General features: G+C 39.0%; 1 protein-coding gene across 4 annotated transcripts in view; it reads left to right on the plus strand.

Annotated features, from left to right (window-relative positions):
* Positions 1-13,923, plus strand: part of Oseg1 (intraflagellar transport protein Oseg1) — a 540,669-nt gene that overhangs the window by 169,159 nt on the left and 357,587 nt on the right. For all 4 annotated transcript variants that reach the window (XM_090387737.1, XM_090387735.1, XM_090387736.1 and 1 more), the window contains one exon: positions 13,291-13,349. In XM_090387737.1, coding sequence (XP_090243863.1) covers positions 13,291-13,349 — 59 coding nt within the window. The remainder of the gene's footprint in view (positions 1-13,290; positions 13,350-13,923) is intronic.

The raw sequence follows: 13,923 nt of genomic DNA on the forward strand, positions 1-13,923 counted from the left end.
TCAAACTACACGCCAAAATTCCAGAAAATTAAAACCGCAAATGAACAGAGACCTATCAACTTTCGAACCTCACTGTCACTTCCATATAATCAGCCGCTGCAATATTGTGAACTTTTACAGGCCATCAGAACAACACGATGGGCCAGATGGCATATATTATGTCATGCTGCAGCATCTTGATGAGAAAAACTTACAACTGCTTCTAATCTTTTTTAACTGGATCTTCCTGGAAAATATTTATCCAACCTCTTGGCACCATGCTACAGTTTTGGCGTTTTTGAAACCTGGAAAAGATCCCTCCAGTTCTAATAGTTACAGACCAATATCTCTGTCAAGTTGCCTTGGTAAAATTCTTGAAAAAATGATCCATAGTCGACTCACTTGGATCATTGAAACTCAACATCTACTGAGTAATTATCAACATGGCTTTCGCAAAAACAGGTCATCCCTAGATCTGATGGTCAAGGCGGAATCTGAAATTCGCAATGCCTTTGTGAAAAACAAACACCTTGTCATGGTCTCCATTGATATAGAGAAGGCATTTGATACTACCTGGCAGTTTGGCATTCTCAGTGACCTATATAATCTTGGTCTACGAGGCAACCTACCCATATTTATTAGGAACTTCCTCAAGAGCTGATCTTTCCAGGTGAGATATCAAAATTCCCTTTCTGCTACATTCTCGCAGGAAGAAGGAGTACCGCAAGGATCAGTTTTGAGTGCAACCTTGTTTGCCCTTAAAATTGATTCCATTACAAAAGTACTCCCAAATACTGTAGAGGCTTACCTTTACGCTGACAATCTCGCTATTTCTTGCCATTCTCAGAACATGAGATCCATCGAAAGGCAATTGCAGATGTCCCTCAATAAAGTTCAAAAGTGGGCTGTGCTCAATGGATATGGTCTTTCCCAACAGAAAACAGTTGCGATCCACTTTTGCTGTCAACGCAAATTGCATGCAGATCCTGAACTTCGGATTTCAAATTCCACCATTCCGATTGCCAGCAATATGAAATTCTTGGGACTAATCCTGGACAGTAAGCTCAACTTCTTTGAGTATGTTAAATTAATACGTACAGTCGGTCCTCGTATAACACGTGTTTACATTACACGAATTCAATCATACACGATTTATAAATAAGGGAACGTTATCTTATATAACACGAACCGAATTCGCTTATGCACGATTCGCCTTTGTGTTTACAAGAAATGGCAGTCGAACGTGGAATCACCCCAATAGAACGCAACATGATAGGAATAAAGAAGATTCTGAAAATGTATTTATGTGTTTTATATCAGTGAAGGGGAAACACATTTCACCATAATAACGTAAAAACCAACACAATTCCAGCTATCGATATAATCGAAAATGCAATTAGATGGAGTTTACTACCAGTTTATAACAGATTCCACTAGCAGAAACAAAACTGGAAATTGTTTTTATTGTTTTATGGTAGTAACCCCCAGAAATGTGCTTTAGTAAAATGTGGGGTGTTAATAGTGTATCTCGGCTTTTACGGTGTTGTTTATTCAGTTGCTACCCCCGCGCGCAGCTTTGTTTATGTGTATCAAGCGTGCCTCCTCATTTTGTAATTGTGCTTTATTCCCTAAAAATTAGTAAAATACTTAAAAGGTGTGAAAAGGAAGCGTCCTGGTGAAGACACTGCAGATTCAGAGAAAAAAAAAAGAAAAGCAATATCGATAAACAAAGGCGGACTGGATCAAAAATTCTTACCCGGGAAAATTTATAGTGGCCTCGTACTACGGTTTATGTCCAAAATCACACCGGCCTCCGGCCCACCGGAATTTCCCAGGTAAGGCTTATGGCCAGTCCGCCTCTGTCGATAGAGAAAAAAATATGAAATTGTGAAACGCTTTGAGCGAAATGAAAGACCATGTAATATTGCACGTGCTGCAGACCTAAATGAGGCAACGCCGAGAATTAAAAAGAATGCGGAGAAAATAAAAACAACTTTCATAGCGGGAACAACTCAGAGTGTAATTAAAATCCATTAGATTAAGACACAAGAATTGGAAGGGATGGAACGGCTGTCATCTGTTTGGATAGAAAATCAAACAAAAAACAAGTTTGCTTACGATAGAAGCAAAAGCTTAGCAATATTTTATTATGTAATAGTCGTAATAAAATACGTAAGCATTTTATTACGACTTACGTATTATAATTTATACTTACGTATTATAAAATACGTAAGTATTTTATTACAACTATTTTATTTAAAATAATAATTTTTTTACAAATAAAATACGTATTTTATTCGTAAAAAAATACTTTTTTAGTATTAAAAAATACTAAAAATACTTTATTATAATATAATAAAAAATATTTATTTTTTATTATTTATTATATTATAATAAAAAACATATATTTTTTATTATGTATTTTAACCGTTATAAAATACGATTAAAATTACCCGCTTATTTATTGTGTTTGGTAATGTTTTGGTTCCAAATGTGTGTTCAATCTTGGGTGGTCGGCACCTAAACCCCACTTTTCCCATAGGGCCTGTTGTTTATATTGCACGATTTTGCATTGCACGAGAGTTTCTAGGAACACAACTATCGTGCTATACGAGGACAGACTGTACTGCCTGTCTTAAAAAGATCAACATGCTAAGAGCTTTATCTGCCCTCTCTTGGGGAGCAGATCGTACAACTTTGCTGCTCTTATATAGAGCACTGATTAGATCCCGTTTAGATTATGGTGCTCCAGTTTATGATTCTGCCCGAAGGAGTGCGCTACGCTGGCTGGATCCTATTCAACATAATGCACTGCCGATTGCAATTGGTGTATACAGGACATCTCCAACTCAGAGTCTATACATTGAAGCTAATGAGTCCCCTTTGCATCTTCATAGAAAAATGTTACTACTTAAATATGCAGCCAAAATACAGACTTGCCTTTCGCATCCTATTCAGCCATACCTTTTTAATCAACCACTAGTTAATCTCTATAGAAATAAACCAAGTAAAATCCAACCTCCTTGAAATATCACCGAACTGGAATGTTCCTCTCCACAATAGACAACAGATAAAGAATTACTCTCATCCACCATGGACCACCTTTCCTCAACTGACCTCTGATACCTATTTTCTTCAATGGGGAAAGAATTGCCTACCGGCAGTGACTGTGCAACAACTCCATGCTAGCCATATTCAAACCTATGCTGACTTCTTGCCGATATATACGGATGGTTCCAAATCTCTGTCAACTGTTGGAGCAGCAGCAGCAGTGTTTCCCTCTGCTATCATATCAGCTTCTTTTCCACCTGAGTATAGCAACTTTTCAGCAGAACTGTATGCAATACGGTTAGCTCGAGAAAATTTGACTCTACATCCACCTGCAAAATATATAGTTTATAACTGACTCTCTCAGCTCAATTAAAGCAATGCAGAATACATCTCAAAAGAATCACCATATTGTAATGAAAATCAGGAGTTTGTTATTGCAGATTTATCATCATCAACAACTAGTGAAGTTTTGCTGGATTCCAGCACATTCAGGCATAAAAGGGAATGAAGTGGCTGATATATCTGCCAAAAGTCCAAGTTCAGACCTAACTTCTGTCCCTATTCCAGCGCCCGATTATAATATCTTAATTCAAACAGCATGCCATGCACAGTGGACAGAATTATGGCATAACCAAACGAATAACAAACCTTTCCAGCTGAAACAATACCCAAAGTTCTGGCACTCCAGCAATCAGACAGTGCGGCGGGAAGAAGTGGTACTCACACGAATGAGAATAGGACACACCCATCTGACTCCCCTCCATCTACTAATGGGCGATGATCCTCCTCAGTGTCCACACTGCTTAGAATATCTAACAGTCAAACACATTCTGATTGACTGTCCACAGTATCAACAACATCGAGCTGCATTAGTTCAGAATCTGGCTAACCGTCGAGAACCATTGACTTTACATCATATCATTGGAGAGGACGCAAATGTTAACGAGCTTTTCTGCTTTTTAAAACAAATTCGAGTGTATCATCTTTTATAAATAGGCTTCAGAACTGAAACTAATTTAAACTGGATTGTTTTTTAATATTCCTACGAATAGGCACACTATAGCCATAGCAGCTAATGCGCCAATAAACACCCATACCACACACACACACACACACACACACACACACACACACACACACACACACACACACACACACACACACACACTAGGGTTGATCTCATAATCTCCTCTAACTCGGTGTTGGTCCAATTTATGATCCCAAAGGAGTACATTAGTACTGGGATTACATAAGTGTTTAGTGTTTATGGCTGTGACTGTGTTCCCACCACATTCATCTTTGATTTTACATAGCTCCTTAGTGTGTGATGGTATTTGTTAGTCAGGTGGGCCTTGATCTCCTTGTGTTCTAACTGGTGGGCCTGTATCATCCTCAGATATTTGTATGGCTCTCCCTCTCTCATGGCTTCATTCTCTTCACAAGTCTTCAGCTAGTAATTTTCTCTGTCCTTGATGTCATCCATTGGCTTGCATTTGTGTAGGCCAAATTACAATCTGATGTCAGTGGTGATTTGGAGTTGATTCTCAGTTATGGCATAGAGTTATGTCATCCATGTACATCAGGTGAGAGAGAGGGGGGGGTACAGGTTCTTCCTCCATTCTTTTAGGGTATATCTGTACTTGCTGTTATTGAGCATGGTGGGTTGAGTGCTAGCCAGAACTTTATTAGCATTAGCATTAGTAGAGGCATTTGATGCAAGAAAGCAAGCTTATGCAGCATCAGCCAAAAAAAAAAAAAAAAAAAGTAACATAAATAAATAAAAATAACCACTTCCACTTCACCCCTCTGTTCGTTCGAAATACCTGTCCAGCTGAGCCTTAAACTTATTTAGGCTATCAACTTCCACGACAAGGGATGGAAGTCTGTTCCACCCACCAACCACCCGCTGGCTAAAGGCAAATTTCCGCACATCTATCCTACATCTGTCTTTCCTCAATTTGAATTTATGCCCTCTCAGGTGATTTTTCTGAGCTAGAGGAAGAATCCCATCAGCATTGAGCATGCTCAAACCATTCAAGGCTTTGTACACCTCTATCAGATCACCCCGCTGGTGCCTAGTTTCCAGACACTGTAATTTGCAAAACTTAAGCCTTTCTTCGTAAGAGAACCCCTTTGTCCCATTCACCAATCTAGTTGCCCTTCTCTGTACTTGTTCCAGCAGCTCTACATCCTTCCTGAAATGAGGCCTCCAGGCCTGTATACAGTACTCTAGGTGTGGCCTGACCATTGCCTTATACAAGGGAATAATCACCTCCTTATCCCTGCTAGAAAAATTCCTATATATCATTGACAATACACCATGAGCTACTCTTGCAGCTCGTCTGCACTGCTCAGAGAACTTCATATCTGCCTGCACCACCACCCCCAGGTCCCTTTCATTCTCTACCACTGTCAGTGTAGTACCACAGAGTTGATACGCTGCTCTGGGGTTGCTGTTTCCCATATGTAGTACTTTACATTTGTCAATGTTAAACTTCATTTGCCACCTCGAAGCCCATCTGCTCAACCTTTCCAAATCCTGTTGCAGCAGCATAGTGTCAGTAGTGTCCTTGACAACCCTGCCAACCTTCGTATCGTCTGCAAACTTGGACATTAAGCCTGATATACCATCATCAATATCATTTATAATTACAGAAAACAATAAAGGCCCCAATACTGAACCCTGAGGGACTCCACTAATAACATTAGTCCACGATGAGCAGTGTCCATTGATTACCACTCTCTGTCTTCTCCCCCTCAACCACCCCTTTATCCATAGCAGCAACTTGCCTCCAATGCCACACTGCTCCAATTTGTGCAGCAGTCTTCCATGTGCAACAGTATCAAAAGCCTTTCTAAGATCCAAGTATATAATATCAAAGTTATTCCCTGCATCCAGTTCTTTTGTGACTGCATCATAGTATCCAATCAAATTGGTCAGGCAAGACTTCCCCTTAACAAAACCATGCTGTGTCCTAGCTATAACTGAAGTCTTGTCTAGATGATCCTGCAGTGCTTCTTTCACCAGTGCCTCCATTAATTTTCCGGGAACAGAAGTTAAACTCACAGGCCTATAATTACTTGTGTCAGCCTTTGATCCCCCTTTGTGAATTGGGGTCACATTTGCACATCTCCAGTCAATGGGTACCTCCCCTGAGTCCAAGGAAGCTCTCATAATTATGGCTAAGGGTTTGCTTACCTCCTTTGCTGCCTCCTTTAATATAACTGGATAGATCCCATCCACCCCAGGTGCCTTTCTTGTGTTTATCTTCAACAATTTCTCCTCCACTTTGCTCTCAGTTATTACAAGATTCTCTAGCTTACTGCTAGAATTGAATACACCTCTGGCATTCCCCTCGCTGAATAACTCCTCATGTGTGAATGTCGATGCAAAATATTCATTTAGTTTGTTAGCTACCCGAGCAGGGTCATCAACAGTTGACCCATCGATCTCAAGTGGACCAATCTGATTCATCCCCTTCCTTCTAGAGTTTACATAAGTAAAGAACTCTTTGCTGTTTTTCTTCGCATCCCTTGCCAAGGATCTCTCGTAATCTGCCTTCGCCTGCCTAACCTCCTTTGTAACTTGGTTACAGATCAACTTGTATCTATCATAGGCGTCCGTGTCACGTGTTAATTTGTATGTATCCCATGCATTTTTCTTCTCTGCCATATGCCTCATTAGTTCATCTGACAACCATTTAGGCCTAAACCTTGAACAATATTTCTTAGTTGGTATGTAAAGCCTAGTAGCTTCCACGATAAGTTCTTTGAATGCTTCCCATTTTGAATTTGCTGTTGGCAATATCATCAGTTGATCCCACTGTATAGAATTTAAATACTGTCTCAGTCCATTGTAGTCGCCTTTACGAAAGCAATACCCCTTCCCTTTACCCCTAATGGTAGTTACCTCTTTGAGTAACTCCCACTTCAGCACACTGTGATCACTGCCACCAAGTGGTTCATTTATCTGCATTCTTAATGCATGAAGAATCACTACTGATAATCAAATCAAGAGTATTACTCCCTCTAGTTGCCTCCCGAACATGCTGATGTAGAAAACAATCATCCAATAAATCCACAAAAGCCTTGCTACTGTGTGAGTGACCAGCCCCCAAATTCCAGTCAATATCTGGGAAATTAAAATCCCCCATTATAAGACTCTCTGATTTACTGGCCCACTCTATTTCTCCGAACAGTTTCTTATTATACTCATCAGAGTCATTAGGCCTATAGCACACTCCTACTCTCAATTTTGATCTCCCAATGCTTATGTCACACCAAACTGACTCGACACTGCACTGTCCAGCGATGTCGACTGGCTTCACTTCCTTGGATTTTATGTGTTTTTTAACTAATAGCATAACCCCTCCTCCCTTCCTATCCGGTCTATCCTTTCTGTAGACATTGTACTCCCCAAATTCCAGTTCTGCATTTCTTATATCTGTGTGACACCACGTCTCTGAAATCCCCACAATATCTGCCTTTGATGTTTTGAGCAATACCTCAAATTCATCAAATTTATTTACTAAATTCCTAGCATTGGTGTACACACAAGTATACATGCACCTGTTCTTTTTCTTAGCTACCCTAACACAACCCATGTGTTTACTTGTACCCCAATGATTCCCAGCAGTCTCTGAAATATCCTGCATCTTATTTTCCAGGCTGCGGCTCATTCCAATAGAAGCAGTGCAAGAATCACTTTCACCTCTGCCAGTGGCTACTGTTAATCTATTAGTCCTTGTATCCCCCCAATCTAGCAGTTTTCCGACCCACCTAACATTGCCTCGATAGCATCAGCAAACATTCTTGCACCCTTTCTATTTAAGTGTATCCCATCCCTGTAGAAGCAGTCTCTCCTGTTAACAAGTACAGACCAGGCTGAAAAAAATTCTACCCCTTGAGCCCTGCACAATCTTTCCAGGGCCGAATTGATTGACAGGGCTCTCATCATATACTCCCTCCTATCGTGTCTGGGCAGAATTGCAGACACTTTCAATTTCAACCCTAATTCACGGCTTTTTTTCATCAGTGACCTGTACTTGTCAAGTAATTCCGCCGGTCTCCTACTCTTAATGTCATTAGTGCCAACCTGTACAACTATATCACCTTTTGTGCCCTTAAAAGATGATATCCGCTCTACAACGTCATCAACTTTTGCCCTTGGCAGACATACCCTGGTCCTATTCCACCTATCCTTTTTACAAAGCATGTTTCCCGTTTCCCTGACAATAGAGTCACCAACAACTACTAGTTCCTTTGGGACCAGCGCATTCTGCCTTGGGGGTTGCCGCTGTGTTCCGCGATGACCAAGTGCAAGCTCTGGCATTGGTGTGGGCAGCTGAGAGCTTGATGGGCCCCTCACTTGTAATCCTTCGAGGGCATCCACCCTATCCTTCAAGCTCTCATATAGGCCCATAACAACGCTGAGTTGTCGCCTTATCTCCTTACACTCCTTGCATCGCACACACACAAAGACATCCCCCATGGCAGTATCATGTCCCATACTTGACTGCTCCGCAAACATCAAGCAAATAGTGCATCTTACAAGGCTGTGATTCAGAGGACAACTGCCCCCCTCAGTTCTCCCCTGGGCCACAGCATTCCCATTAGCTTGAGCCCTTTGCTTTGCTGCTCTGGTTTGAGTCATGATTTAGATTTACTTTCAATAAAATTTCAATTTCTGTACAAAATTAAATCCTAAACTTGTATCCAAACACAGTTATAACGCTATATTTATGTTTCAGTAACGAGTGTTATCTACGGAATATTTACGTTTCAGTAACGAGTGTTATCTACGAAATATTTACGTTTCAGTAACGAGTGTTATCTGCGAAATCCCTTTATATAACTTTCGTATCAAGTTATGTATTAATTATTTGTTTTTACTAATTATTTATGTTACGTAACCTAAGTGGTTATATGTATAATTAATTATGTTAAATAAAATTAATTATATTACGTTTGTAATCTAAGTCGTTATATGTATTTATTTAAACGTACAATTTAACTGCTAACGAAGTTCAACTAACGCTATCTAGTACGGTATATCGTATCACAAAGGCGGGAAAATTACGAACGGTTAGCGGAGTTGAAACACGTGGAAACCTTTACCGATACTTTTATGCAATTACAAGGCCGAGTAAAGAATAAATACACCAAATTAATCAGAAAATCACCAAATAATGTTATACTACTAAATTTAAATCAAAAGTTTTAGAAAAACAATAATTTCAAATCAATAAATAAGAAAAATCCACTTAGCGGCTTTGAAAACGACCGTCTCTAGTAGCCTTTTGTCTCTAGTAGATTTTGAAACTACATGCGAAGGGAATACAACTAATGCCCCTACACGTGAGGGTGACTTAAAACCATCCGTCTGGAGTTTCCCAGTGTAGTCTGTTATTGGGTTAAGGGCATCTCCCTGGAAATTTCTCTTCTAATGGATATCAGTCTCTTCATGACGTTCTCGACCTTGATAATGGTTCTACATTTTGCCGTGGTTGCTTCTATGCAGTTTGTTTGTCCAGTTGACTTTGTAGATCATCAGTGGCTTGCTCCATAACTGCAGCATCAGTGGTCATTTGCTCCTTGTATCCTTTGCTGTCTGCTTACAAGCCTTTTGCTGTTTGGCCATGATGTTCTAACTTTCTAAGTGGTCTGATATCTTCTTAATTATGGATGGATGCAGCGATATATATATGGTATGATATGACAGATTATCTATCAAGATATGATCTATCAAGGTATCTATCTATCAAGATATGATAGATTGTTGGGAGACAGGTGATTGGTCTGTAAGTTGCCAGATTTGTGGTGTCTTTGTCCTTAGTTTACAGGTAGGTGAATCATTGCATCATAGACTCCTGGATCATGTTAGGGTGCATTATTATTTGGGTGAACTGCTTTGTTATTTGTCTGTTTGTGCAGCTGAACTTCTTGCACAAGTAGTTGTGGATGGTTATCTATTCCTGGGGTTTGCTAGTTGTTGGACTTCCTGATTGACTGTTGTACTTCCTTCTCCCCATTCTGTCCTCTCTTTTAAGTCCTTGGTTTTTCTTCCTTTCTAGATCTATCCAGGGGGCATGGCCTTTATGACTATCACAGTTTACCCCATAACTCGAGTGCCTTCTGATTAGTGGGTGGGTCTGTTGCCTTCCTTCTCCTCCAGTCTGATTTCCTGTAGGATCTCTGGTTTTCATCAAATATCGTGTTGTCTATTTTCCTCTGGTCACTTTAATGGCTAGGGGGTACTCTCCCCCTGTAATAAAATATATTTTTTTTCTCTCTTCCTAACCTGCACCATGGGTGGATTTTTCTCCTCCCCCATCTGGAATCTGGCCCACCTTCTGGCAACACTAGGTGGGTCAGGGTTTCTTTTGAGACAGTACATGTTTTATTGGGTCTGGCCCACTTTCCCATGGTGTGGTCGAGTAACACACACACACACCCCAACACATTTCTGGCCCTTTTACAGTTGATTCTGTTCTTCACAGCGATATGAGGTGGAGCTGAACTGACATTCTAGGTGCCACCCTTACATATATACATGTCCCTTTAATGGCAAAGTTACTTGATGAGTGCTAGGAGTTTCTACTTGAGGGTATCAAAGTATTTCTTTGATCCTCTGATTATAAGTTTTGTGTTTACCGTGGATGTTGTCTTTCTTTAGGATGACTTTCACTTTTCTGTTAGCTTCTTGCTTTTGTTACCGGGTCTGTTGGCCTGTCTTCACCGTTTTCTGTTCTATCTTCCACTGTAGCCTTCTTTCCGAGGCTGGTGGTTCCTTGTCTTTGAATTTTGTGTTGTTTTTCTCTAGTTTTCCTTCCATTCATCCTGGTGGCTACTACAGTGACATGGTAAATGGCTCTACAGATGGTGTCTAGTATTACTTCGTTGTTGTTGAGAATATCCGGTATTATTCGCTATTGAGGGGGTGTGACTTGCTCCAGGATTCGCTTGGGTTTCTGCTTCGGTATGGTGTGGTTCTTTGCGGGGTCCATTCACTCAAATTCTGATAAGGCTTTCTTCCATTCAGAATATCCGATCTTGTCTGTTTCTGACTATCCTAGAAATGAACTGTGATTTATTTTTTTGCATTGTCTTGCAGAAATGTAGAACAAAAAGAACACAATGTAGAGTGAAAATAACAAAATTCTAAGTACTTATAATGCCTTACCTAAGTGCAGTCAGAGAGAAACTGCATTAAAACTTGGTGTTTCACAGCCTGTTTTGTGTGAATTTTCAAAGAATAGAAAATTTCTTGAATTGGGAGTAGCTGAGAGTGACAATCTAAACAGGAAAAGAAAAAGATGTGAGAAGAGTCAACTTGTGGAAGAAGTATTTCTGAGATGGTTCATGTAAGATTAAAAATTGCTTCTATCAGTAGAAATATCCCATGAAAAGGCAAATTAATTTTCAAATGAACTCAGTGTACATGATTTTAAGCTTACAGGTGGGAGGCTAGCAGGTGGAAGGAGAAATACAACATTGTTGTTGTTGTTATTTGGTTTTTAGGAGCATTAGCAACTAAGGCCATATTGCTCCGGGGATATGCGGTGGTCCTTTCCTGACCTTTTCGCATCCTCCGTATTTGGTGGTGACAGGCTCGAACCCCGGTCTAATCAAGAAGCATATGCTTCATATTTCATCAAAAAAAGAAAAAAAAAAAATCCTTCCAATTATTATTATCAGCCAGTTAATATTAACAGTTTTCATCAATCACATGTGATTGCAGTAAGCAACATCCACTGTAATTCAGACTTATTTTGAACAGGCTGAGAGTAGAAAACTTGCTTTTGTGAAAGTAGCAGTCGAGCCTTCTGCTCTCTGTATAAAACTGTTGCTGCAATTTTTGTTCATATATACTTCTATCTCTGTTACAGCCTGATGATTCTATTGCATACTCATCTAAATATAATGCTCACCAATTTACCATCCTACTCTTTTTCTGCTCTTGTGTCAGTGAAATGGGTAAATTATCCTTACCAAACCAAAACTTGCTCCCCTGTAAGCATTTCATGGCTTCCAACATAAGGATATTAGAAGAATTCTGAACAGTCTTGTTCAGGACCTGGACCTGGAGAAGAATTCTGTTCATAATTCTCCATGTATAGGTCCTGATGTCACATCTCGTCTTGTTCCCAAAACCTGTTCTCCTGAGCTATTTCCTGTTTTGTGTTGCTTTTTACGTTCTCTTCTTCCTCTTCTATTGATGTTTTCCCCTACTTTGTGGAAATTTGCTCATTCTCTTTTCAAAGAGATGGAGAAATCTGTCAACTGCGAACTCAAACTATCTCGAAACCTTCCATCTGATCAACTGATAGTATGGATTCAGTGCCAATTTGCTGGTAATATAAGTTATTGTTCATATTTGGATAAATTTGAAAAAATCTCATGAAATTCCAAGGCATTTAATTCCCATCGGTTTTTTGCAATTGGGGATCCAGTTTACTCTCTGACTGCTCCCTGCTTTAGATGTCTGTGTCTTCTGACTTCTCAGCTTCTGTCTTCTGACTTCTCTGATTCCTTGTGGAATACCAGAAAGAAATGCTGGTATTCCACAAGGAATACCAGCATTTCTTTCTCACATTATTTTCATCTTAAGAAAATAATGTGAGAAAGAACACATTAGAAAAAAAAACAAATTAGAACACGCTAAAAAAAAATATGCAGACATAGTTTCAATAACTATACTGCATATTTTTTAGTAAATTTCAGTACAAAGCTGAAATTTATTTTAACAATAAGTTTCAACAGTGAATATAAATTTTCTATCAGATGTGGGTCCTCACTTTTACTGACCGTGTGAATACATTATGTTATGGTGTTTCAGCCATTTCATGTGTAGTTTCAGATTTCCTGCTGAAATCTCAGACAAACTGATTTAAAAAAGAACTGATTGAGTCCATTATTTGTGGTTAGTTCCGGATCATTGCACTTCAAGAATGCCAATGTTTAGTTGATTCTATGCCAGGTTGTGTTTAATCTTTTTTAAAGACAAGTGGCTTCCATACAAAATAATAATGTAAATAAAGTTTTAAATTTAATTACTGACTTAAGAAATTTTAAGATCCTCCACATTTATTTTTTGATAAATATAATTTATATTTCAGTATTGTTTTTTAAGCTGATTTAAAAAGGTTTGTTAAATTGCAACTAATATTTTTTATTTGAAAATAAAGTAAACCACTTTGAATTCAAAATGAAAGTAGCAAACATTGATTATAAGTGAAATTTAGATATTTTCTTTTGCAGTGCGGATAAAATGTAGAGATTTGGTAAAAAAGTTAGCAGTCTACAAGCATCGCTTGGCTGTAAGTAATAACACTGTTTATACCATGGTTATGTGTTCACTTTTAGTAGATTTATTCTTTGTCAAATCATTATTTTTTATAATGCACACTAGTGAAACTTCCTGTCTTTGAATGAAAACTAATCCAAACGTGGTGCAATATACAATTGTAAAAAATTGTGAACTTTTAATTTCTACTGAATTAATTTACTTTACTGCATGTTTAATAGTGATTAATTGTTAATTTATGTATTTGTTAGTGTTTATTTAAAATAAATGCATAACCTCTTCTATGTTTTGTGATTGTTAAGATTGTCTAGGCTGTTACATATGCTAGAGCTTTAATAGTTGCTTTGTTCCTTTGTGCTGAGTGTTTTAGGATTAACAGTAATATGTGCAGTATGATTCCTCTTGTCTTTAGGTGAAGAAACTGTTATTTGCATTTGGTTTATATATCCTCTCTGTGTGGTAGCCGACCGGGCTAGCCGAGTGGGTAAAGTACCTGCCCGGCAACCCAAAGGTCGTGGGTTCGATTCCCGCCTCGGGCTTGGATCAAAGTACTGCAAAAACCTTGGGAGGTGCAATATGGCCACAGA

The sequence above is a fragment of the Mastigoproctus giganteus genome, chromosome 13 (genome assembly GCF_048544385.1).
Source record: "Mastigoproctus giganteus isolate SK-2022 chromosome 13, ASM4854438v1, whole genome shotgun sequence".
NCBI lineage: Eukaryota > Metazoa > Arthropoda > Arachnida > Uropygi > Thelyphonidae > Mastigoproctus > Mastigoproctus giganteus.